This window comes from Zalophus californianus, chromosome 1 (genome assembly GCF_009762305.2).
Source record: "Zalophus californianus isolate mZalCal1 chromosome 1, mZalCal1.pri.v2, whole genome shotgun sequence".
Classification (NCBI taxonomy): domain Eukaryota; kingdom Metazoa; phylum Chordata; class Mammalia; order Carnivora; family Otariidae; genus Zalophus; species Zalophus californianus.
The window spans coordinates 31,579,063-31,601,650 of NC_045595.1; the positions used below are offsets into that span (position 1 = coordinate 31,579,063).

Sequence of the window (22,588 nt, forward strand, 5' to 3'; positions counted from 1 at the left end):
CATTAATAGAAGAGCCCTGAGCAAAAATAAGTTTGTGAAATGGTCCTAGTAGCTCTTAGGTGCTGTTGCCTGCTCTTACATGATGACCACTGAGAATGGGACCGATTGACTCCTTGCTCATAAACGGTAATATGCCTTGTTGTAGTCTGGCATGTGTGAGACTGAGGCTAGCGCACCACAGGAAATGCCCCTGTTTTTTTTTTAAGTATAATCAAATAAACCATAATTATTGTAGAAAAATAAAACAATATACAAAATTTTTCAAAAAATAGACACTAATCCCAGGGAAAACTGCTTAAAATTTGACATACATCCTTGTAGACTTTTTTTTTCCCCCAGCATGAATGGTTTGAAGTTACAATTTGCTTTGACAGCCTTTTAGGTTTGTGTCCTAACTTTGACACTTGTGCATATAAATTATTTTTAGTTATTTTCAAAACAGTTTTTATTTATGACTTAAAAATACCTAATGATTTGCTTTGAACTCCTATTTGGTTTGTACCTGGTTGTCAACACGTACATACATATATTTTTAAACCTCTGCATGAATCCCAGATTGCAAGCTCAGTATTCTTGGTTGCTTTCCATTTTGAAAGACTTAAAGAGAGCTGTCCTCTACCTTACCCTTCCCAATATCCTACCATTGCCTTCAGTGGTAGCACACATTCAAGCCACAAGGGGAAAAAAGCCCACTGCATCTATCTCTTGTATGCTGGCACATGGTCTCTTTCTCTCTCCTTCCCCCTCCCTCTTTACCTGTACCTCTTTCTCCACATCTGTCTGTCTGCCCTGTTTAACCCAAACCCCCATTACCACTGCCGCTGCTCTCCCCCTGCCCGGGGCCTCCACTCACCCATGCCTGTTGGTTGTTCTGGGTCTCTGCTCTGTGTTTCCCTGTACCTGTATTTGTCTATCTGTTGGTCTGCCTGATTATCTCTCCCTCTTGCTGGAGCCATTCAAAGTGCCCTCCTCATTCAGGGACAACAGAGTGTGCTTTCTCTGAGCTGGTGCCAGACCCTGGAGAGAGGCGTGCTTTGAAAACTCAGCTTGGACTCCTCACCAAACCACACTGCAGTTAAGCTTAGCATCTGGCCACCAGTTTGCCCACTTACTATAAGGTCTCTAATCCTACCCATAACTTGCCCATTTCTCTTTTGATCTAGGAACATTTTTTCTTTTTTTTTTTTTTTAAGCTGGAAGCCCAGTTTAAAATCTTATGAAAAATAAAGGCCCACAGTGAAAGGATGAGGAGAGTCCAACTCAGCTGTAATTAAATTTGTTTTTTCCTCTTTGCTTTCTCGCAGAAGGTAAGCCAGATACCGCCCTTTCCAGAGAATATGTTACCAGACCATGATGTGAAGGAACAGCTTAATTCAGCAGCATGACAGGGATTTGAGCTGGCACTTTTCAGCCAGAATCTGTTACACGCATACTCACACACACATCACACAAGTCTGTTTCAAGTTTTAGTGAATGAAAGAAATTCACATGATAGATTGCCATTCTTAGTTTCTAAATAGCTTTTATTATTGAAGTAGAAAATACAACTTTTTTGAAATGTTACTGATATATCAGCTGACTTCTAATGTTAGGAAGTTTTGATGCTTGATTTTTCTAGTGCAAAATCCTATATGAAGAGTTAATAGACTAGAAAAGAAGTGTTAGCTGAAGAAAATGGCAGCGATGGACTATGATGGGAATAGAGAATTAAAAGGAAAAGCTTGAAGTTACAGTCAGTTCTGCTGTCACACAGCGTGCATTCCTAAGAAATTACCGTGTTGTACAAAATTGTGTAATACAATCCACATGAGACTCATTGGGAAAATGGGGTTATGGGCACAACACTCAAAACTTTATTAGTGATACAAAAAAGATAGGAACCTAACAAAAATGGTAGCACAGTTTTACATGGATTAAGTGGTTAAGAGTAGGTAAATAGAAGAAAACGACCTGATATTTGCTTCTGGAAGTAGGTGTTGGAAGGGCTGCGGCTTATGAGCCCTTGTGAAGTAGTGGACAGAAGGTTATCTGAAATGGAGGGAAAGTTGTAGCACTGGTTGTGCATGGGTACGGCTCCTCACATCCATGGTGGCCTGGGGTGGATGGTGGGTGTTTGGGGGGAGGAGTGTGTTTTGTGTACGCCCACGTGGCTCGGTTTAGCCAGGTGTAATTTTCTGCATTGACATAGTGCTTTTTGCAGATGAAAATCTTGCAAAAGCAAGTGCAATATTTCATTATGCTCAATTTGTTCCTTAGTGTATCAGTGACTTTGGAATAAATTTACTTTCTCAAAACAAGCATTACAGCCAAAACTGTATTGAATTAGATTGAGAATTTTATTTACACCATTTGATTAGCAAAAGAAAATGCATCACGTTTACTCTAAGACACTTGCTTGAGAATTTCGATCCCCAGAGAATAGTAGAGAGTGTACTTTGTTAAAGTAAAAGTTGTAGTTGGGGTTTTTCTCCCTCCTCCTAGCAGAAACATGGTATTATTCCTTTAGTACACTTCTGGCTGTGGATGAACTTGGAGGAATATTTTAATATTTATTTTAACATATGTCAGAAAATTTATATAACAAGCTTATCAAAGCCTATTTCGTAGATACTGTTGTTTGGAGAAAAAGCTCTCAATTGAGGGTGGTACTGTGCTTCACATTGGGTGATGTAAAAATGGATTGGAAGGCAGTTTCAGGTTGCCCCTGGCAGAGGACACTGCTGGTGATTAAGGGGTAGGGGGCAAGACCTCTAATCATCCTGAAATCCTGTACAAGAATTGTTCTGTCTGAAATACCAGTGATACCCCCCTGAGAGAGACTGGTTAATCTTGGCTGAGGAGGAGGATGGAACAGTTGAGTTGATCATTTAAATAAAAATGTTGAGTAAAAAAGAGCATTTTATGTGGCTTTGGTAAGAATGATGAAAATAGTTTGCAGCTGATGGAAGTCAGGAAAGCACTGGTTGAGAACAGGTAGTAGCAGTGAGCTTTACTTATTAGACCCCGATACAGAGAGCCATGGCCCAGGCCGTGTTCTCAGTGCTCTACAAATGTTAACTTACTCAGCCATGTCTAATGGTTCTAGAGCGTTAGCCTAGTATGAGGAAGGCTCTCAACCTTGACTGCACAGTGGAATCACACAGGGGTGCTTATAAAAGTCTGGATGCCCAGACCACATCCCAAACCAGTTAAATCAGAATCTCGGAGGCTGGGACTCAGTATTTTTTTAAGCCCATTATGTTACGCCAGTGTGGCCAGGTTTGAAAACCATTGGCCTAGGGCCATTTGACAGTCACTCCTCCTCCTCACAAGAAAAGCTGTACCAATAGTTGCAAATGTTAATTGAAGGTCTGCTCTGTGCCATGGCTCAGAGGGGCAGAGATGTCCCAGACAGGAAGCTTCACCATCCAAGGGAGGCGACAGAACTGGAAACCAATTTTTACAGTCCTGGCTGACAAGTGCTGGTGCTTGGAAGGATTTTCAGTGTTTGGGGATCACAGAGGAGAGAGAAACTAAATTAGAAGTGGGCGGGGATGATGACCTCTCGGGTGCCAAATTCGGAGAATTATTAAACTTAAGTTATTTTAATTTTCCCTCCCATACACACAACTTTCATTAGAGGAAAAAAAAATCAACAGGCACTTAAAAATCACTATCAGAACTCGGTTGTGGCCTTTGTGTGGTCCAGTTGGACAACTGGAATTTTGTCTGTAAAATAGGTTCTTAAGTACTGCATAAAACGTCATTGAACTAATGGCCTCCTGGGAATAAGTCATTTCAGCTTCCCAGAGAGCCTCAGGACTGGCCTAAATGATCTTTAGAAATAAACCATTTGTATGATGCTTATAATCATTGATTCTAGTTTGCTTAATTTTTAAAATATTCATATAGCTTCTGTATTGTGATAAGTAAATATTGGATCCCATACATTTTAAAACGTAGAGTTAAGCCATGTGTCATTTTAAATTGCAAGTTTAATTGAGGACGCTCACTAAGCTACCATCATAAAGTACTTAAGTAGATAAAGTTACTAAATAATTTACTTGTTTCAGATAGTAGCATCCTTCAACAGCTCTCAGTTTATTTAGTATGGATTGCCTTATGCCAAGAAAACCTGATTCTCCAGTGGGTAGACTTATTTTCAGTTAAACCCTGTGTAGTCTGTATTTAACCATGAATTACTTCCTGGTTTAAAAAACAGGCGTAGCTATTTGTGGTATTTTTGTCTTGCGCCTTTGGCATCTTAGTGGTGTGAAACAGAGCTATGCCATCTGTAGTCGAGTGAGATTATTAAAAAAAAAAAAAAAAAAAGAGGGAGGGAAGTGATTCACTGGAAAATTGTAGAACAGATTCTTAAAGAATGATAAGATAACCCTAGAAACATTCTTATTTGGTGTCATATGCTGGTGGGTAGTGACAAAAAAAAAAATAAGGTACAACTTGTTTCTTAACATTTTGCAATTCTGAAAATTGGAAAGATACTGTGCTAGCAAGGAAGAAAATCCATGCAGTGTCAATTAGTACAGCTCTGCAGATGAATGAATAATTTGCCTCTCCCAACTGCAAGTTGGAGTGAGGTTCATTTCTAGCCTGCAAAACCAAATATTCTCAGGTTTAGAATGGCTGTTTAATTTCCTAATGGCTATCTATGTATGATAAACCGCTTTATGCTGAGATGTTTCCGAAGCAGAAGGACCAGTTCCTAGAATCCTAAATAAGTCTGTGGGGCCTAGATAAGCCATTTCTGAAAGCTGCTGAGTTAAATATATTTTCACTTAGTGACGCATATTTGAACCTAAATGTGTTGATTTCAGGGGACTCTTCCAGGATTCCATTGGAGACTTGCCTGAAACCATGTCTTTTTTTTTTTTCTTCCTGTTTTCCTTTTCAGAAAGAAGACATAGCTCGTCCAGCAAGCCTTCTTCGGCCGTTCCTCCCACTTCAGTATTTTCCTTCTTCCCTTCTCTGTCCAAAAGCAAAGGAGGCAGCGGGAGTGGAAGCAGCCGCTCTTCCGGTGGAGGTGTCCTAAGCGCATCCTCATTAAGTTCCAAGTTGCTGAAATCACCCAAAGAGAAATTCCAGCTCAGGGGGAACACCAGGCCAATGCATCCCATTCAGCAAAGTAGAGTCCCCCATGGTAGAATGTGAGTATGGCCATCCAAGAGCGTTCTCAAAGCTTCTCTGCTGCAAAGTGGAGCTGTGTACCCCAGTGGCATCTGAGAGTGCTGCGGATAATGGGGGAGAGAGGCTGCTGGGGGGCGGGGAAGCAAATAGATGTTGTTTCTTTTTGTCTCCCTATCCTATTTGGGGAGGCTTTACAGAATAGTAATAGTAAGGTTAATAATACTGATACTTTATTGTGGGCCAGCTTTGGAAACTTGGCTCTCTTTGTGTCCTGTCATTTGATTATCACAACAATCCTATGAAGCAGGTCTTGTTGTTACCCCATTTTGCAGATAAGGAGAAGGAAACATAATAAGGTCGAGGAGCGTTAGCCAAGGAGCACTCCCGTCAGACAGGCCTGGGTTCACATGCCCCTTCTGTCACTTCCTAACTGCAGGGCTTTGAGCGAGGCACCGTTTCTCTCTCAGTGTGAGAATAACAGCCACAGTGCAGAGTTCCTGGGAGGAGTAGAATTAACATGGTAGCGTCAAGCACCTGGCCTAGTGTCTGGCCCACAGGAGACAGTAAATGAATGGACACTGGTGCTTCTGCTGCTGCCGTTGATAACAGTGGGAATGAAAAGGTGAGGTGATTCCTAGGTGCTGTGCCAGGATTTTCTGGAGCCTGCAAAGCAATAGGGAAACAGTGCTTCCTCCCCCACAGTCTTGGGTTCCCATCACAGTAGTGACAGGGGAAGACTGGAAGAAGTTCCCACTGCCAGGCAAGGCTTTGGCACGTCTGCACAGTGGGTCTCGAGGCTGCCAGGCTCCTTGTGGTCATGTGAGGGAGCAGCCCAAGCGCTCTGCAGAAACCTATTTTGCCTTGTCATGGCAGCCCTTGGCCCTGGTGGCAGGTGGCTTTTCCCTGGCCTGCATCCCTTTTGGAGGGTATGCCCTGCATCTCTGTCCCAAGGTCTGATAACCTGGTTAATCTCAGGGCAGTGTCTTGCACCTGCTACCGCTCGAGGACCTTGCCAGCTGGGAGAGGCCATGGCTTCTTGCAGCGCCTCTGCTGCTGTTGGGCTCTTCCAGGTACAGCTGTTCGGTGCTGTTTGTCCTGGTTGCTGAGCCCCCAGCCTCTGTTCATCTGTCAGGAGTACAAGTACAGCAAGCTTGGCTTCCGTTCCTGGACCTGTCTGAAAGCCAAAGAAAATGCCAGTGCTGTGCATAAGTCACTTGCCAGCTTAACAGCTGCTGGAGCACTGACTTCACTGAACAAAGTTTATAAAACCTCATCAATCCACATCTTCTTTATTTGGATGGAGCTGGGCTTCAGAGGCAGACCAGGCCAACTGTTAGCTTTGTACCAACATTTGCTACCCAAATGGTAACGTTAGATTCCCAGAAAAGGCAATTCTTTACTACTGGCCCAGGTGTTCAGTGCTCACCAGCTGTGTGCCGGACACTTAACTTCTGCGCTCTTATTTTAGAGACTCAGAGACTGGAGAATTAGCACTTCAGTGACACGTCACATAACTAACTAAACATTGGCCTCCTTCATTGACAGGGGCAAAAAGCCTCTTCTCGGAGATGTGGGTAGGCTCGTTTGAATTTTTGTATGTCTGCAGAGACGTTTCTTGGACCTGTTCTCTAATTCCAATTCTTTCCTCTGTTCACTCACTTTACTTAGTTTTGATGAATCCTTTCTTAAAAATGATAGTTCTCAAAAGATAGCCTCTAAAGGTTTTGCAGGTAGTCTTTGGTCCCTCTAGACCTTTTTAATGTTCTGCTTCTTGCAGGAATTGAGTTGGGTATCAGGTGTAGGTCCCCCATAGCCTCATGTGTAAGATTGTCCTGGATGATGAAAGACCAGGTAAATCCGATGGTCCATTGGAGCTTTTTGCTTCACCAGGAGGGCTTAGAGACTGAATCATCATGAATCTTCCTGAGTTTTCTGGGTAGTCCCACCACATTTTCATAAGTTTCCTTTGGGGGCCTAGCTCTGTGCAGTGCATGGGTAAATGGAGGCTCTGCCCTCTGCTCTCTAGCTCCCCACTTCCTTGGGGCTGCGGGGCCCTCAAGGGCTGATGTTCTGCTCCCCCTCTGACAGCATGACGCCCTCTGTCAAAGTGGAAAAGATTCATCCGAAGATGGATGGCACACTACTGAAATCTGCGGTGGGGCCCACCTGTCCTGCTACTGTGAGTTCCTCAGTCAAGCCTGGCCTTAACTGCTCCTCAATACCAAAGCCAACCTTGCCTTCACCTGGACAGATTCTGAATGGCAAAGGGCTTCCTGCACCAACCACTCTGGAAAAGAAGTCTGAAGATAATTCCAGTAACAGGAAGTTTTTAAATAAGAGATTATCAGGTAACTTCACATTTTTTGTCTTAATGTTTCTCTGTATGTTAATTGGGCATTCATGAGGGAGCAGATGGGCTGCTATCTGTCAGTCTTCTCTTTAAGACTGGTTCAGCTTCAGCTTTAGGAGGAAGTTCCTTAAGTACGATGTCTGTCCTCTTCACTCTTGCTTTTAAAAGTACATGGGTCTCCAAAAAAATAAAAAAGTACATGGGTCTGTAGGTACTGTAAAACTAGCTTTCTCGGGTTGTCTTTGTGAATGGAGTGGTGCAGTAGTGCTGACTGCACACTCTCTTTCCTGTCAAGTGATGGCGATAGTCCCCTGCTCTCTTTGTGGTGTGCATTGCTTTGCAGGGCTCACGTGTTGTAGAGTTTATACTTACTGATGATGTCGTAGATTTTATTCAAGTTATAATTTGTCTGTTTTGAGATTGCTCCTTTTGTTTTCAAAATAAAGGAAGGAATGTTTGGTGAGCCCGTGGTAATGTCTGTGTGCTTTTGACAGAAAGAGAGTTTGACCCTGACATCCACTGTGGGGTCATCGACCTCGACACCAAGAAGCCCTGCACCCGGTCTTTGACATGCAAGGTAGGTGGCCTCCTGGACGGGACTGGAAACTCTCCGGTAAGCACAAGGAGCTGGGGTCCGTGGCATGGCCCCCCAAGTCACCTGAACCCGGAGGGGATCTGATCTGTGGATTGTTCTGAGGGGATTGTAAACGAGGCGATGGCTGGGCTTGGATGAAGAATGCCTGCAGTTCAGAAAATGTGAGGTCTTCTGTGATAAGCTACAATCGTAAGAGGCATTTTGCCCCCAGTGAGCTTCCAGTGTCATACCGAGGGGGGAATAGTGTGCTTTCCTAATCAGTCTGTTATTTTCAAAGACTGTTAGTATTTCTGCAGAGAAATTTAATGTGAGAGGCTACCCTTTACTGTGGTTTAAATTGTATGGACTTAAAACAAGTCCAGAAATTTCCTTTGCCTATGTGTGAATATTCTTTTAAAATGCTTGTGTAATTTGTGGTTCTTAAATTTTAAAGAGCCACTTTAAAATCCTCTGATTTTTAGATAGACTCATTTTTCCAGTTCTAAGAAAATACTAGATAATAAACAATCTTACTTACTAAGTGAAGAAAATGTTATAGTCCTCCTTTCTGTCCTGAATTTTCCCTCAAAATGCCGGTATGCTAATAAGAATGTGGTGTATTTGCTGTACAGTTGGAGTTGCTGTGGAGTGGCTTTAGTGGACCCCCTGCATAAATGAGCAAATGTGCTTACGTGCCTTTCTGCGGAGAATGTCCCCAGCTACCCTTCAGAACGGTTCAAAAACTATTGAGAATCGTTGCTTTAAAGTAATGTAAAAACACTTGTTTGGAGAAGGGGGTAAGAATTACAAAAATGAGTGTTCTAAAAATTTAATAAAATTTTTGGTGTATTATTTTAAATTTTACCAAAGATCATGTTTGAATAAAGGACTTCAGGCCCTACTCCACCCCCTAACAGTGGAGGAATGTTAAAATCTTCAGAAAGTGGAAATGTTGTTTCTAAGTGTTTCTTATTTCAGTTTAAATTTCTAATTTAATTTTAGCATGTAGATTTTATCCTACAACAGTGGTTCTGAAGCTTTTAAGGAAAGGCGTTGGCCAAGAGCTCCTTTAAATATCTAACTTTAAAAAAAAAAAATCACAGATCACTTTCCCCAAGGAAAAATATCTGTATACACATATATATTCTGAATTTTGCATTCTGTCACAGGGGTTCACACATATCTTCACCCCAATCCCTGACCCTTGAATTCCCTAGGCTAAAATCTCCTTTCTCCGGCCAAACTGCTTTTATTTTATATAACATTAGTTGAACACAGAGCGCCGTGTGTTGTTAGAAGGTAGCCCTTCGAACTCTGGAGAACCGTGGCCGGCTGCAGCCGCCCCGGAGGGAGTTTGCAAGTGCAAGCCTCGGCCGGGTACCACAGCCTGGTCCCACCCAGGCTACCGCCTGCTGTCGGCTCTCTTGCTGCCTCCCTGGCTCTCGGGACCCTGGATTTCTCAGTATTAGGGTGCCTGTGGTCGATGAAGAATGCTTGCTTGATCCAAAAGGCTTGCCTTTAATCATCTCCAGGGCATGCCAGTGGACCAAAAGCTTTATCAATTCATAATGTGCAGGATTGACCAGCCTTCTCCCTGAGCCTTTATTGACAGTGAACAGACCTCATATGGGTCCTGCATTGTCGTCCTGTGTTCCTTTTCAAGTCGTGTGTGCTCTCCGTGTGTTCTGTGAAGGGTGTCGTCTGTGTAGCACGGTGCGGGGCCTGCCTTCATGTGAGTTTGCATCTGTAGCCCTGGCGTGTCCCAGGTCAGCAGAGAAGTGGCAGGTCTGTCCTTTCACAGGTGGCCCTTCCTCTCCTCCTGCGTTCTGTTTGCCGCTGTTTCTCCCACTCCCTGCCTCCATTTTGGCCTGCATCTCTTAAGCTGTGGAGGGCTGCCCGTGCTTGAGGGCCTCCCCGATGAACGTCTCCCACCTTCCCGCCCGGGTCTGTCCTCCCTCAGACCGAGAATGTAGTCCTTCCTCTTCAGGGTCTGGGGACCTGCTGCTGCCCAGTCTGTCGCTCGTCCCCTTTGCCTGCCACCCTCTCGGTCCCCTCCTCACTTCCTTGTCTGTCTGATGTCCTGTTTCATGTCCTCTCTGTCCTCCACGCAAATGAAATTTGGCTCTGGTTTCCTTGCCCCATCAGTCATTGTGGAGAGTCGATTGCACATATCTGAGCACAGGCCCCATTCTGGGTCTCAGTAGATACAGGCTTTAACAGAATCAAGGCACAGTCCCTAGCCTTGAGGGGCTTACAGTCTAGCGAACGAGAGGGAGGTTACCTTCATAATCATTCGTACATGGGCGAAGTTACCACTGATGAGTAATTAAACAGGAAGGAAGCCTTTGTTATGACAGCCTTCAGTAGGGGATTGAGCCAGGGAAGTCTCACGTCTCCTTTGCCATAGGAATACTGGGCTGAAATCCCACAGGATTTAACTGGGCGAAAAGGGGTGGGAGAAGCCAAAGAAGCAGTCTGTGTAAATATTCAGTGATGGGGCAAAATAGACATACGTTCGGGTCTGAAAGGGCCGCCAGGAGGCTGAGGAGCAGAAGCAGGAGGAGGTACTTGGTACCAAAGGAGTGGGGCGTGGCGGGGGCGTGGGGTGCAGGAGCCTAGTTACATACCCAGTCTTTGTCCTGTGATACTTGGGTAGCCCTGAAGAGTTCTGATGGGGAGGGAAGCTCCATGGAAATCCTGGTTATTCTTCAAATCAAGCTGGGAAAATATTGGTCATCTCTGCCTCCTTTCTTAACTTGGTCTTGCTGTGCTGAGCACCAGGGGACATTCAAAGATGAGGAATGGCTTCCACATCTGTCTAGAGAGACGGGCAAGTGGACCAGTGATGTTATATATTCATTCATTAATTCTCAACACATAGTAGAGGGCCATTATTTTTACATACTTTGTTTGAAGCATTTCCTGAGTGCCAGGTGCAGTACTAGGTAGCTAGAACAAAACAAAGTTCCTTATCTTCGTTTAGGTTGCTTTCCTGTGGATATATTACATATTAAAAGAAATTAAGTAAAAATTAAAAAAGAAACTGGACACGCTGGTGTAACCATCTATGACAGCTTAAATTTGGGGCAGGCATAGTTTGCAGTAGGTCCAATAAGGAGGTAGGTCGTTACTGAATTTCAGAAGGACATTAAAAGCCTAATTCCCCTTCAACCCCTTACGTCAAACCTCTAAGCTTCTAGAGCAATAATACATTTATATAATGTGTAAGGCCATAAACGCAAAGTACATTTGCGTTACTTTTGTAACATAAGAGTGGAGGAAATCTGTAGATGAATTAACTTGTATTTGCAGTATGTGATTTGTGGCCACTGTCTCCTTATATTTAATACAGACTAAGACCCCAGCAGTAGTGGAATAGTCAGTTAACTTGACTTTATCTTCTTCTAGGAATAGTATTAGCCCTGAGTGAGCCTTAAAAAACAAGCAAGCAAACAAAAACAGGAATTATCAAACGCATTTGGAGTGTAGACATTTTTTATAAGATACACCTCAAGCATGGGTTGATGTTAGTTACCCTGCTGAGATTGACCTTTTTCTCAGTGTGCCCATTTCCTAATTCTGAAATGAGATGTTGTCTTAAGATCCAGAAATGCTGCCGGTCCCATTTTCTTGATTTGCATAGTGAGTGTCTGTTTATAGGGATTGACTCTGCTTCATCTCCTCGGTTCACACCTTATTCCTCTCGGCCTTGTAGTCATTGCTTCTATCCAGGCTTCCTCAGCCAAAGCACTCCCCACCTCCAGGATGCTTTGAGCTGCTTTCTCTCCTGACTTGGCATTTCACTGGAATAGAGAGAAATGCTTGTCTAATATTTATTTTCTGGCTGTTACTGAAAAAGGAGTCCCTGATACATTTTTTAGAAGTAAGCTCTACGCCCAATGTGGGGCTTGAACTCACGACCCCAAGATCAAGAGTCTCACGCTCTACTGACTGAGCCCGCCAGGCATCCCTCTGGTACATTTTTATGGCATAAGTGTTTTATCCCTTTCAATATTTAAAATCTAAATGGCCCAAAGAGGGATTTTTCTGTTTCAGTTGGTAAGAGCCCTGATAAATAAGCTGTTACAATGGCACAAAGCATGAGTCCCTAACACCTGTTTGTTTCTACTGTTTTCCATTCACTTACATGCCGGGTGGCACAGCTAACACTCCTTCTTTCTCCTGGTGGAAGTAACAGCACCACATTCCCATATATTTGGAGCCTGGAATATGTACTTCTATTCTAGCAAAAGGAAAAAAAGGTCACACTCCTATGATTTTTAGCTTATCACACGGTGAGCAGCCTTTAACTATGCTAATGGTCCAGATTGTTGTTTTGTTTTGTTTTAAATTGGGAATGGTGTTTTCGGATATATGACAGAGAAACAGTTATTGATGAGATTCCTCAGTTTTTGTATTTTTTTGGTCTGTAGACACATTCCTTAACTCAGCGGAGGGCTGTCCAGGGTAGAAGAAAACGATTTGATGTGTTATTAGCCGAGCACAAAAACAAAACCAGGGAAAAGGAATCGATTCGCCATCCGGACTCTCAGCAACCAACGCAGCCTCTCAGGGACCCGCAGCCCACCCCTCCTAGACCTTCACAGGAGCCACACCAAAACTCTCACGGAGTGATTCCTTCTGAATCAAAGCCTTTCGTAGCTAGTAAACCTAAACCTCACACCCCCAGTCTTCCAAGGTAAGCCAAATCCTCCAGCGCTCTCCCTCCTTCAGAGAACAGACTTGCAGACACTACAAAACCCCAGTGTAGTTATGATGTCGAGGAGTGTGCATCAGGCTCACTCTAAGAAGATGAGAGATTTCTTTGATTGGGTTTTAATTTAAGGAAAAAAATTGTTGAGTTCATCAGTAAGTTTCAACCAGGGCTCTTGGCCAAATGCAAGCAGCAGAATGAAGCAAGAATGATCATCTCCACCCTTGCTCAGCTTCAGGGGTCTCTTAACCCCATTGAGCAGGGCTGAGACTCGGGTCCTGACTGCAGGTTAGTGCCTGGAATATTTCACACGGCTCTGGCAGCAGATTCCCATTCGCTTGTCTCACTTCTTGCAAAACACAGCAGTGGGAGTCCTTGCTGGGGATGGGCATTCAGCCTGAGTTTTTACAGCATCCATTTATCAACGTGTTTTTTCATTCATTCATTGGAGACCTGGGCCTAACTGTGTATTAGGCATTTTAGCCGTTTGGTAAGCGATGGATCTCAGAGTGTTTCACGAGAACTTTTATGTACGTTCCTTGGAGACAGTGAAGGTGGACTTGAATATATGTGTGTTTGTGCTTGTATATTTAACAAAGTTGAAGTAAAAGACTTTGTCCCCAATTTCTAGAGGGAAGGGAAAGAGAAAGGTATAGAGAATGAGGGCCTGCCCTGTCGGACACTGGCAGCAAGGGCTTCTGCTTAGGAAGCCCAAGCCCTGGTTGCTGTGCACAACCTTTCCCCCTCACGTGCCTTTTCCTTGACATGGTCGCATTGGGGTAGAAGTGGCTGCCCATGGAAACCCATGCGTGTAGTCGAGCCACTCCTAACACGGGCCCCCTGGTCTGTGAGTAGTGTGGTCGGGGAGCAGTGGGAGGCGGCGCCCCAGAACGTGGCCAACACCAGGCTGGCCGTTCTGTGGCAAGTCCTTTCTCTGGCCATCTTCTCGTTGAAATTTTTCCATCTGTAAAAAAGTAAGCTTAATTCTAGAATCACCAGGCATTCATATATGTAGGAAACCTACAGTATTGCCCCTGAGTTGTAGGCCATTGATTCTCCACATCACGTGGTCATGCTGCCTCCTTTTATCACCTCCTGTCCCTCTCAGGGTTAGAGCACGTTGCCAGTAACCTCATTTATTGCCTCAGTAACCCAAGTCCGGGTGAAATTTGAAGAGGAATCAAAGAAAGACTTCTCTTAAGTTCCACTTCTATTTCCTGTTCTTTGGGGAGAATAGGAAGAGGCCCCGAGCCATTTGATCAGCTATAGAAAGGAGAACCATTTACAAGTTACCTTTGGGTAGATCTGGCAGGCAGCTTCATGTGACGTCGTGCGGTTCAGGAGAGTGGATTCTTCGCTCCCCGGCCACCTGATCAGCATCTGTTGCCCCCAGTGCTAGTGGGGGACCCCAGGCCTCCCTAGGTGGTCTCAGACACGTTCTTGTATCTGGGTTAAGGCGGCTGATTCCCAGATGTGTGATCTGATCGGTGCTGCACTTTCTACTCACCAAGGCCTCCAGGCTGCCCTGCTCAGCAAGGTGGGAGTGCCCCCATTGACCCTCCTCCAGTCCATGAATCTCCACACCCTCCCCTGCCTGCCACTGAGCCAGCTTCTCGGTTATCCAGTGAGGAGGGAGAAGGCGATGACAAAGAAGAGTCTGTTGAAAAACTGGACTGTCATTATTCAGGTCATCATCCTCAGCCAGCATCTGTAAGTTCCACATGTACCCCCGTGTTGACCCTCCCCACGCAGCAGGGACAGGGCACTGCAGGGGGGCGTGCCGGGGTCCTTGGCATGCCCGTACGTGTGGGAGACGTGGTCAAGGTGTGAGAGCAGCTCAGAACAGGGCGCCCCAGAGGCGGCATGCACTCTCTCCTGGGACACCTCGTGCTTCTCCCTTTCTCTTCCATGAAACTCAGGGCTAGGCATCTTCACTCTCATGCTTCACAGCCTACGATACTCAGAGTAAGCTCTTTGATGGTTAGCTCCTTTCCTGAAGGAGAGAGAACCCTCACCGCCTGTGCTCCTGTCGGAGTGAGCAAGCACGCGCGGTTGTGTTCTCTCTTGCAGTTTTGCACATTCGGGAGCCGGCAGATTGGAAGAGGCTATTACGTGTTTGACTCCAGGTGGAACCGGCTTCGCTGCGCCCTCAACCTCATGGTGGAGAAGCATCTGAACGCGCAGCTGTGGAAGTGAGTGCCTGTCCCACCACCTCTGGGGTGCGGAGAGGGGACCGACTTTACCTGGTGTTGCATCCTGTTTCTTATGGGACTGATTTGATGATGATGATGATGATGATGATGATTTAATAAGCTTATCTAAAAGTTTATTTTCAAGCAAGCAGGGGGAGGGGCAGAGGGGGAGGGGAGAGAGAGAATCTCAAGCAGACTCCCCACTGAGCGTGGAGCCCGATGCGGGGCTTGATCCCACTACCCTAAGACCATGACCTGAGCCGGAATCAAGAGTCAGACACCCAACTGACTGAGCCACCCAGGCGCCACAAGATAAACTTACTTAAAATGAAAACGTGGCCTTTGACTGTCCCTGAGAAGGCCCCTCATCATTCATTCATTCACTCTTTCAGCAAATGGGTCTTGCTCTGGGTGCTGTGGTTCCAGGCAGAGGGACTCCCACATGTCGGGGGAAACACAAAAACCACGAAGCAGAAAATCAGTAGAGGTTATAGCTTGTCAGAAGGGAGATCATGGAAGCAGCAAGAATCACTGACACTTACTGAGAGCTTACTGTATGCCAGACAACTTAGATTTAATTTTCACAATATGCCGTCTCGGGGGACCTCGATTATCCCTCTTTTACCTAATAAAACCAAGAAGTAAGGTCACACAGCAAGTTGGTGAGTAGGGCCAGGATTTGGATCCAGAGGCAGTTTGGTTCCTAACAAAGAGCAGTGATGGGAAAACAAGAAGCCAGAGGGATTCAGGGAAAGCCTTGCTGAAGAGGCGTCCTTGAGCTGAGATGGATGGACGAGAAAGAGCGGCCGTGGGGTGGTGGGGTAGAGCGGGCGCTAGGCAGAAAGAACCGTATGTGTCAAGGTCTTGAGTCAGAAAAGATCGTGGCTTGTTTGAGAAAAAACAAGAAAGCGAGCATGCTCTAAGATGAAACTCAAGAAGCTGGCAGGGGCCAGATGACCCTGAAATTGCTTCTAAGTGCAATAGGGAGCTGCCAAAGGTTTCAGGAAGAGGAGCCATGTGCTCTAGTTTACAGCATGAGATAAGACTGTCATCTGGTGAGCCATGATGTGTGCTAGTGTGTCCTACATGGGATTTTAAGTGGAAGAAGAGTTTCATGGCCAAAAGGCTCAGCTTTTTCTGAAGTGAAATCGTTTTCATTATTGCAGGGCTTCTCAGAGCCTTTAAGGGGGCACACTGTTCATTGTAACTCTCAAAGCAGGGGAGATCATGTATAATGTGGAATATCTCCCAAGTTCTTTTGACCGGAGAACCTCTTTTAGGGGAGCATCTTTGGGAACTAATGTTTGGTGGAACCTACTTTGGGAAACCTTGAGTTTCGCTAAAGGACGGGGGCTGTCCAGTCATCCACATGTCATTCCATATTCTCCATTTGGGCATCATTTACTAGTGCCTTCCTGAGTGGACTCTGCCAGTACATCCATTTGCCTTACTGCCTTGGTTTCCTCATAAAGTCAGAGGAAGCTGGTCAGAGGCCTCAGGTAGTCCACGGTCTGAACTAGCTTCATGATCATTAATATGACTTGCATTTATTCTCTTAGAAAATCAGACCCAGAGCAGTGCTGCTCTGCTTTTCTAGTTCACATTTCTTCCTGGTCTTTTATTAGGTAAGAGACTCCTCTTCCCTCTTTATGAAGGAACTTGGTCCTTGCTTAGAAAAATGAGTCCAGACACTGGTTTGTTGGGATTCTGGGGGTCTCTCCACATCAGAAAACCCCCAAATAGGTGAAATCTCAGCTGCTTATTTCTTCAGACGACCTGTTAGGACTTAAAGAGTTCATTGAGCTCCCCAAGCTGTGGATTTAGTGTCCTTCAAAGAGTTTAGCAGGGTCCTCAGAAAGACTTATTCCCATTATACTGATAAGTGGTTTATGGCCAGCGGTTGGGGTGAATATGGTTTCAGTTCATAGTGGCTGGTGTGGGGAGGTTTTTGTCTTTGTGCCGTGACCTTTTGAAGACGCAGAATCGTGAGGTTGTCTCCACAGTCTCTTTTTTCTAAGTCAGAGGCCGACTGCCTCATCAACCACTTGATTCCATCAAGGAGGAAATCATGCCTTTCTGTGAACATGAACTTTGGTTTTAAAAAAGCCAGTACAACAGAGAGGCGTTTTGCTCAGTGGTGAGCTGGCACACGGGCCTGGGGCAGACCGGAGCTTGGAGAGAGGTGCCGGGAGTGAGGCCGGCCAACGCAGGCAAGCTTCTCAGGCAGCCCCTGAGATTTGCTGGAAGGAGCTTAGCACTTCTCAGTTCAGGAACAGTCCTCAGGTGGCATCTTTGACTTACTCAAGGAAACTCCCAGAGTGGTCCAGGTCCCATCCTACTGGCTCAGCCAAAAGTCTTCCCTTCCAGGAGATCCCTCACTGTCGGTGGCAGCCTTCTCAGTCCTTTACTCTGTAGTTACTTGTTATGGTTACTTTGGGGATAAGTGGAAATGGATTTGAGTGTGTCAGTGAAGTAAGTCATCTTCAGTGTATGGAGTCTGAACAGTGGGGAAATTAGACCAGAATTTCCTCTGGAGCATGGCCGTGACCCCAAAGGCCAGTTCTGAGCTCCTGTCATTTCTGTCAACTGCTTGTGTGCTCTTGATTGGGGACCTCTAATCCACACATCCTAAGGAAGGGATGGGATCCTTACAAAGGGATTTTCTTTGGCGGGGGGTGGGCCTGGGGGGGAGTAGAGTGGCGGACAATGGTACTTAATTTTTTAGATGGGTAATAAATTCACTGGGGTAAAAAAAAAAAAAAAGAAGAATGAATGTAAAGAGGTATACAGTTCAGAGTTTTAGTCTCCCTGACCCCCACATTCCTATTTCCCACCCCACCCCTCCACAGACAGAAGCATTTTTATTAATTGCTCGTATATCTTTACAGAGTTCACTTATACAGACATAGGTCAGTACGACTGCATATTCTTTGTCTTTTTTTTTTTTTTTAAAGATTTATTTATTTATTTGAGAGAGCGAGAATGAGAGAGAGAGAGAGTACATGAGAGGGGGGAGGGTTAGAGGGAGAAGCGGGCTGCCTGATGTGGGACTCGATCCCGGCACTCCAGGATCATGACCTGAGCCGAAGGCAGTCGCTTAACTGACTGAGCCACCCAGGCGCCCTCTTTGTCTTGTTTTTATACGAAAGGTAATGAATAACTTAAAAGAGCTTTTTTTTTTTTTTTTTTTTTTACCAGGAACCACTATATTGTGCAGAGAGATCCACATCTCTCCCTGCCTGGAAGCTTTTCTTTTTTCCAGGATTTAGTTCCAGCCGCCCGGTCTTTAGGCTTCGTCTCCCTAAGCCCCCTGGTGGCCGTGAGGAGCCACTGCACCCAGTGAGCGGGAGCGGTGCTACACCCCTACCTTTAGAGCAGGGCTTCCCAGAGGTGCCAGTGCCCACAGATTGCCTGGGGATCTTGTTGAGATGCAGATTCTGATGCAGTAGGTCGGGGTGGGGTGCGGGGACTCCTCATTTCTCAAAAGCCTCTCAGATAACGTCCGTATCTGTCCTCTGTGATAAGCATGGGGATAGAGCCCTGCTTCTCAGTTTTTGCTTCATTTTTTGGAATCTCCTGGAGATTGAGAAACTTCTCATGTCTGGACCCTGCCCTACAGGGATTTGGGTGTGGTCAGTCTGGATGCACTGGTCTCTGGGGCCAGAACGACACTCCTGAATGGGGTGGTTACAGCTGGTACAAATACAGTCAATAGTTGCTTTTATTAATAGCTCTAGGCCTTACAAAGCATCTGGAAAACACTTTGGCAGCTGTTGAGGACACCTCTCATTTGGAAGATGAGGAGCTGGAGCCCCAGCTGGTGCAGTGACTGGATCCGCCAGAGCTGCCCCACAAAGGAGCAGTCCAGTCTGGACACTTGCCTTCCATTCGGGCCGTTTTCTGTGTTTTCACCTGGGTGTTAATTCTGCCGTAGGGGTTTTTGAAATTTTGATGCTGTCATATTTTAAAATCAGAGCAAAAACAAAAGGGGACCTCCCAAGGTTTGCCATTTGAATGACTCTCTCATCTTCAGATAGGTACCTAGCCCAGACATTATTAACAGAATACCTTTTTCCAATTCTGTGATTGGAAACCCCGGGAGCTGTGATTCAAGCCTGTAGGTAGGACCTAGCAGTTGCTATTAAATCGCTGTGCCCTTCCTTTTTTCACATTTGTTCATGAATTCCCGTAACATTTGCCTGCCTTCTGTATTCCTGGCACCGTGCTGGGCACTGGGATATAGTTAAAAATACGCTGTGGACTGCTCTGTCTGTAGGGAAGTTAGACCGTGATCAGCAGTCACGCATGGAAACTGCTGTGCGTGCCCCCAAGTCTGGGAACAGGCAGTGTGAGTCCGTGGAGGACCGAGCAAGTCAGGATGGTCAGGACAGATTTTGTAAGAAAGTGATGATGGTCTGAAACTGAGGGGTGAGTGGAATATGGGGTCAGAGCGTTGTAGGTGGCCGATGGACAGTGCCTCACGTCCAGGCCTGTTTTGCGATGTAAGCAAGGTCGGTGGGTGGAATCTGGGAACTGGGCTGGGGGGGTGGGGGATGGGAAGAGGCAATGTGAGGCTGGGGGCCGGCAGGGAGTGAGGCACGCATGCTTTACAGACCATTATTCGGAAAGCCCGAGGAAGGCATGAAGGAATTTGAAGGAGAGAAGTGGCAGGAAGGACGGGCTGTGCATTTCAGATGGATCCCTCTGACAGGTGTGTGCTGCTCAGTGGCAGAGGTGAAGAGCACGTCCATCTGAAAGCTTCCGTGAGCGGCTGTGGCGATGGTTACTCACTGTCCTCTCTCTTTGCAGGAAAATCCCCCCGGTGCCCAGCGCCACACCCCCCGTCTCCGCACGTGTTCCTCATCGGACGAACTCGGTGCCGACAGCACAATGTGGGGTCGGCTGTCTGGCCACAGCCACTGTGTCGACATCCCCCGTCCTGCTTTCGGCCACCTGCATCTCCCCCAACAGCCGATCGGTACCAGCTCATGGAACCACACTGAATGCACAGCCCGCCGCCTCCGGGGCCGTGGACCCTGTGTGCAGCATGCAGTCCAGACAGGTGTCCTCATCCTCGTCCCCCGCCACGCCCTCTGGCCTTTCCTCAGTGCCCTCCTCCCCGATGTCCAGGAAACCTCAGAAGTTGAAATCCAGCAAGTCTTTAAGGCCCAAGGAGTCCTCTGGTAACAGCACTAACTGTCACCATGCCAGTAGCAGTACCAGTGGCGGCTCAGGAAAGAAACGCAAAAACAGCTCCCCGCTGTTAGTTCACTCTTCCTCCTCCTCCTCCTCCTCCTCCTCCTCCTCCTCCTCCTCCTCCTCCTCCTCCGCTTCTTCTCATTCCACGGAGTCTTTTCGCAAGAACTGTGTGGCGCACTCTGGGCCCCCCTACCCCTCCACGGTAACATCTTCGCACGGCGTGGGCCTCAACTGTGTGGTAAATAAGGCGAACTCGGCGAGTGTCCGGCACGACCCGTCAGGGAGGGGCCCCCCGGGGGGGAGCCCCGCTGAGTCCATCAAGAGGATGAGTGTGATGGTGAACAGCAGTGACTCCACGCTTTCTCTCGGCCCGTTCATTCACCAGTCGAGCGAGCTGCCCGTCCGCTGCCACGGCGGTTGCTCACACGCTCACACTCCCCTGGACAGACTGCTAGGAAAGAAAAGAAAGTGCTCGCCTGGCTCCGGCAGCGCCGGCAACAGTAGCGGCAAACCCACGAAGGTTGCCAGATTGCCCGCCGCCAACAATGTGCATGTGAAGCACGCGGGCGCCAGCCCAGGGCCCCCAGGACTTACGAACAGTTCCCTCCCTCATCAGGTAGGAAAGGGACTGTGAGCCCAGTGGGGAGGCCCACTGCCTCTCCCTCGAGCTCTTCGGCCAGCCCGGAGATCGGTGTGCTGGGGTTGGTTGGTTTGCCTGTAAACACGTGTCCAGCTTTGTGGTCTCTTTTCAAAAAGGAAGAGCTTGTGGCCATGTGAAGGTAAAACAGAGTTTCTCTGCCAGAATTTTCTAGGACTTGGAGGATGCTTCTGGGTCAGGAAACCACGAAGTGCACTTTAGTAGCTAGGGCCGCAGAAGCCATCCCGCGTGACGGCAGGGGGCCCGCCGCAGCGAGGGGGTGCGGGCCCTGGGGGCGCGCGCGTCCTGGGACACCGTTCGGGGAGAACGCAGGCCGTGCGTGCCTGGGGACTGGTTCTCTCGTTTGTTCCTCTGAAGAAAGCTGGCCTGCAAGCACACTGATCTAGAAAGGGATGGGTTAAATTTTTGAAAGAAAGACCCTTCAGTAATTTTCCCACCAAAGGACTTCAGATTTTCCGGTTAACTCTCTCCTTATCTTTTCTCCCAATTTTTCCAGGGAGGCAGGGAAGCAGCAGTAAGTGTGCGCAGAGACGAAGACTAAAATCTCATTTAAGTGAAGAGATGAGAAAGAAATGTGAATGCAGGCCCATCTGTAGAGCCGTGGCTAACTGGGTGTCAGATTCATAATGACCTGTGACTCTCTGTCTTGCGCTCTCTGGTCCCTGCCTCCCCCCCCCCCCCCCGTCCCTGTCATTCCCCCCCGCCCCTGCACCCCCCCGTCCGTCATCCCCCCGTCCCTGTCACCCCCGTCCCTGCTCCCCCGTCCCTGTCACCCCCCCGCCCCTGTCACCCCCCCCGTCCGTCATCCCCCGTCCGTCACCCCCCCATTCCTGTCATCCCCCGTTCCTGTCACCCCGTCCCTGCTCCGCCCCCGTCTGTCACCCCCGTCCCTGTCATCCCCCCGTCCCTGCTCCCCCCGTCCTTGCCACCCCCCGTCCCTGTCACCCCCCGTCCCTGTCATCCTCCGTCCCTGTCACCCCCCGTCCCTGTCATCCCCCGTCCCTGTCACCCCCCCATTCCTGTCATCCCCGTCCCTGTCACTCCCCGTTCCTGTCATCCCCCGTCCCTGTCACCCCCCATTCCTGTCATCCCCCGTCCCTGTCACCCCCCCATTCCTGTCATCCCCCATCCCTGTCACCCCATTCCTGTCACCCCGTCCCTGTCACCCCCCGTCCCTGTCACCCCCGTCCCTGTCATCCCCCATCCCTGTCATCCCCCCGTCCCTGTCACCCCCCGTCCGTCACCCCCCGTCCCTGTCACCCCCCGTCCCTGTCATCCCCCGTTCCTGTCACCCCCCGTCCCTGTCATCCCCCGTCCCTGTCATCCCCTGTCCCTGTCACCCCCCGTCCCTGTCATCCCCCCATTCCTGTCATCCCCCGTCCCTGTCATCCCCCCATTCCTGTCATCCCCCCATTCCTGTCATCCCCGTCCCTGTCATCCCCCCATTCCTGTCATCCCCTGTCCCTGTCATCCCCCGTCCCTGTCATCCCCCTATTCCTGTCATCCCCCGTCCCTATCATCCCCGTCCCTGTCACTCCCCCGTCCCTGTCATCCCCCGTCCCTGTCACCCCCCCCATTCCTGTCACACCCCCGTCCCTGTCACCCCCCGTCCCTGTCACCCCCTCACCCTCTTCTCCTGGAGCCCCTCCCTCCAGCCTCCTCGCTCTACGTGCCTGTCCATCCGCGCTCTTGTTCCCTCACTCGTCAGCGTGCCTCCTCTCCTTGCCTGCACTCAGGGCTGTCCGCAGCACCCCCAGAGCCCCGACGTCCGGTGCGA

At 47.8% G+C, this 22,588-nt stretch overlaps 1 protein-coding gene across 7 annotated transcripts in view; it reads left to right on the forward strand.

Moving 5' to 3' along the window:
- ATXN7 (ataxin 7) overlaps positions 1-22,588 on the forward strand; it is a 137,512-nt gene that overhangs the window by 108,864 nt on the left and 6,060 nt on the right. For 4 of the 7 annotated variants that reach the window (XM_027583443.2, XM_027583440.2, XM_027583441.2 and 1 more), the window contains 7 exons: positions 4,892-5,144; positions 7,213-7,472; positions 7,969-8,051; positions 12,482-12,747; positions 14,274-14,472; positions 14,833-14,954; positions 19,764-20,769. In XM_027583443.2, coding sequence (XP_027439244.1) covers positions 4,892-5,144; positions 7,213-7,472; positions 7,969-8,051; positions 12,482-12,747; positions 14,274-14,472; positions 14,833-14,954; positions 19,764-20,769 — 2,189 coding nt within the window. Of the gene's footprint in view, positions 1-4,891; positions 5,145-7,212; positions 7,473-7,968; positions 8,052-12,481; positions 12,748-14,273; positions 14,473-14,832; positions 14,955-19,763; positions 20,933-21,307; positions 21,522-22,519; positions 22,575-22,588 lie in introns of those variants that run through there. The other 3 variants (XR_003518000.2, XM_027583446.2, XR_003517999.1) reach the window with 3 other exon arrangements.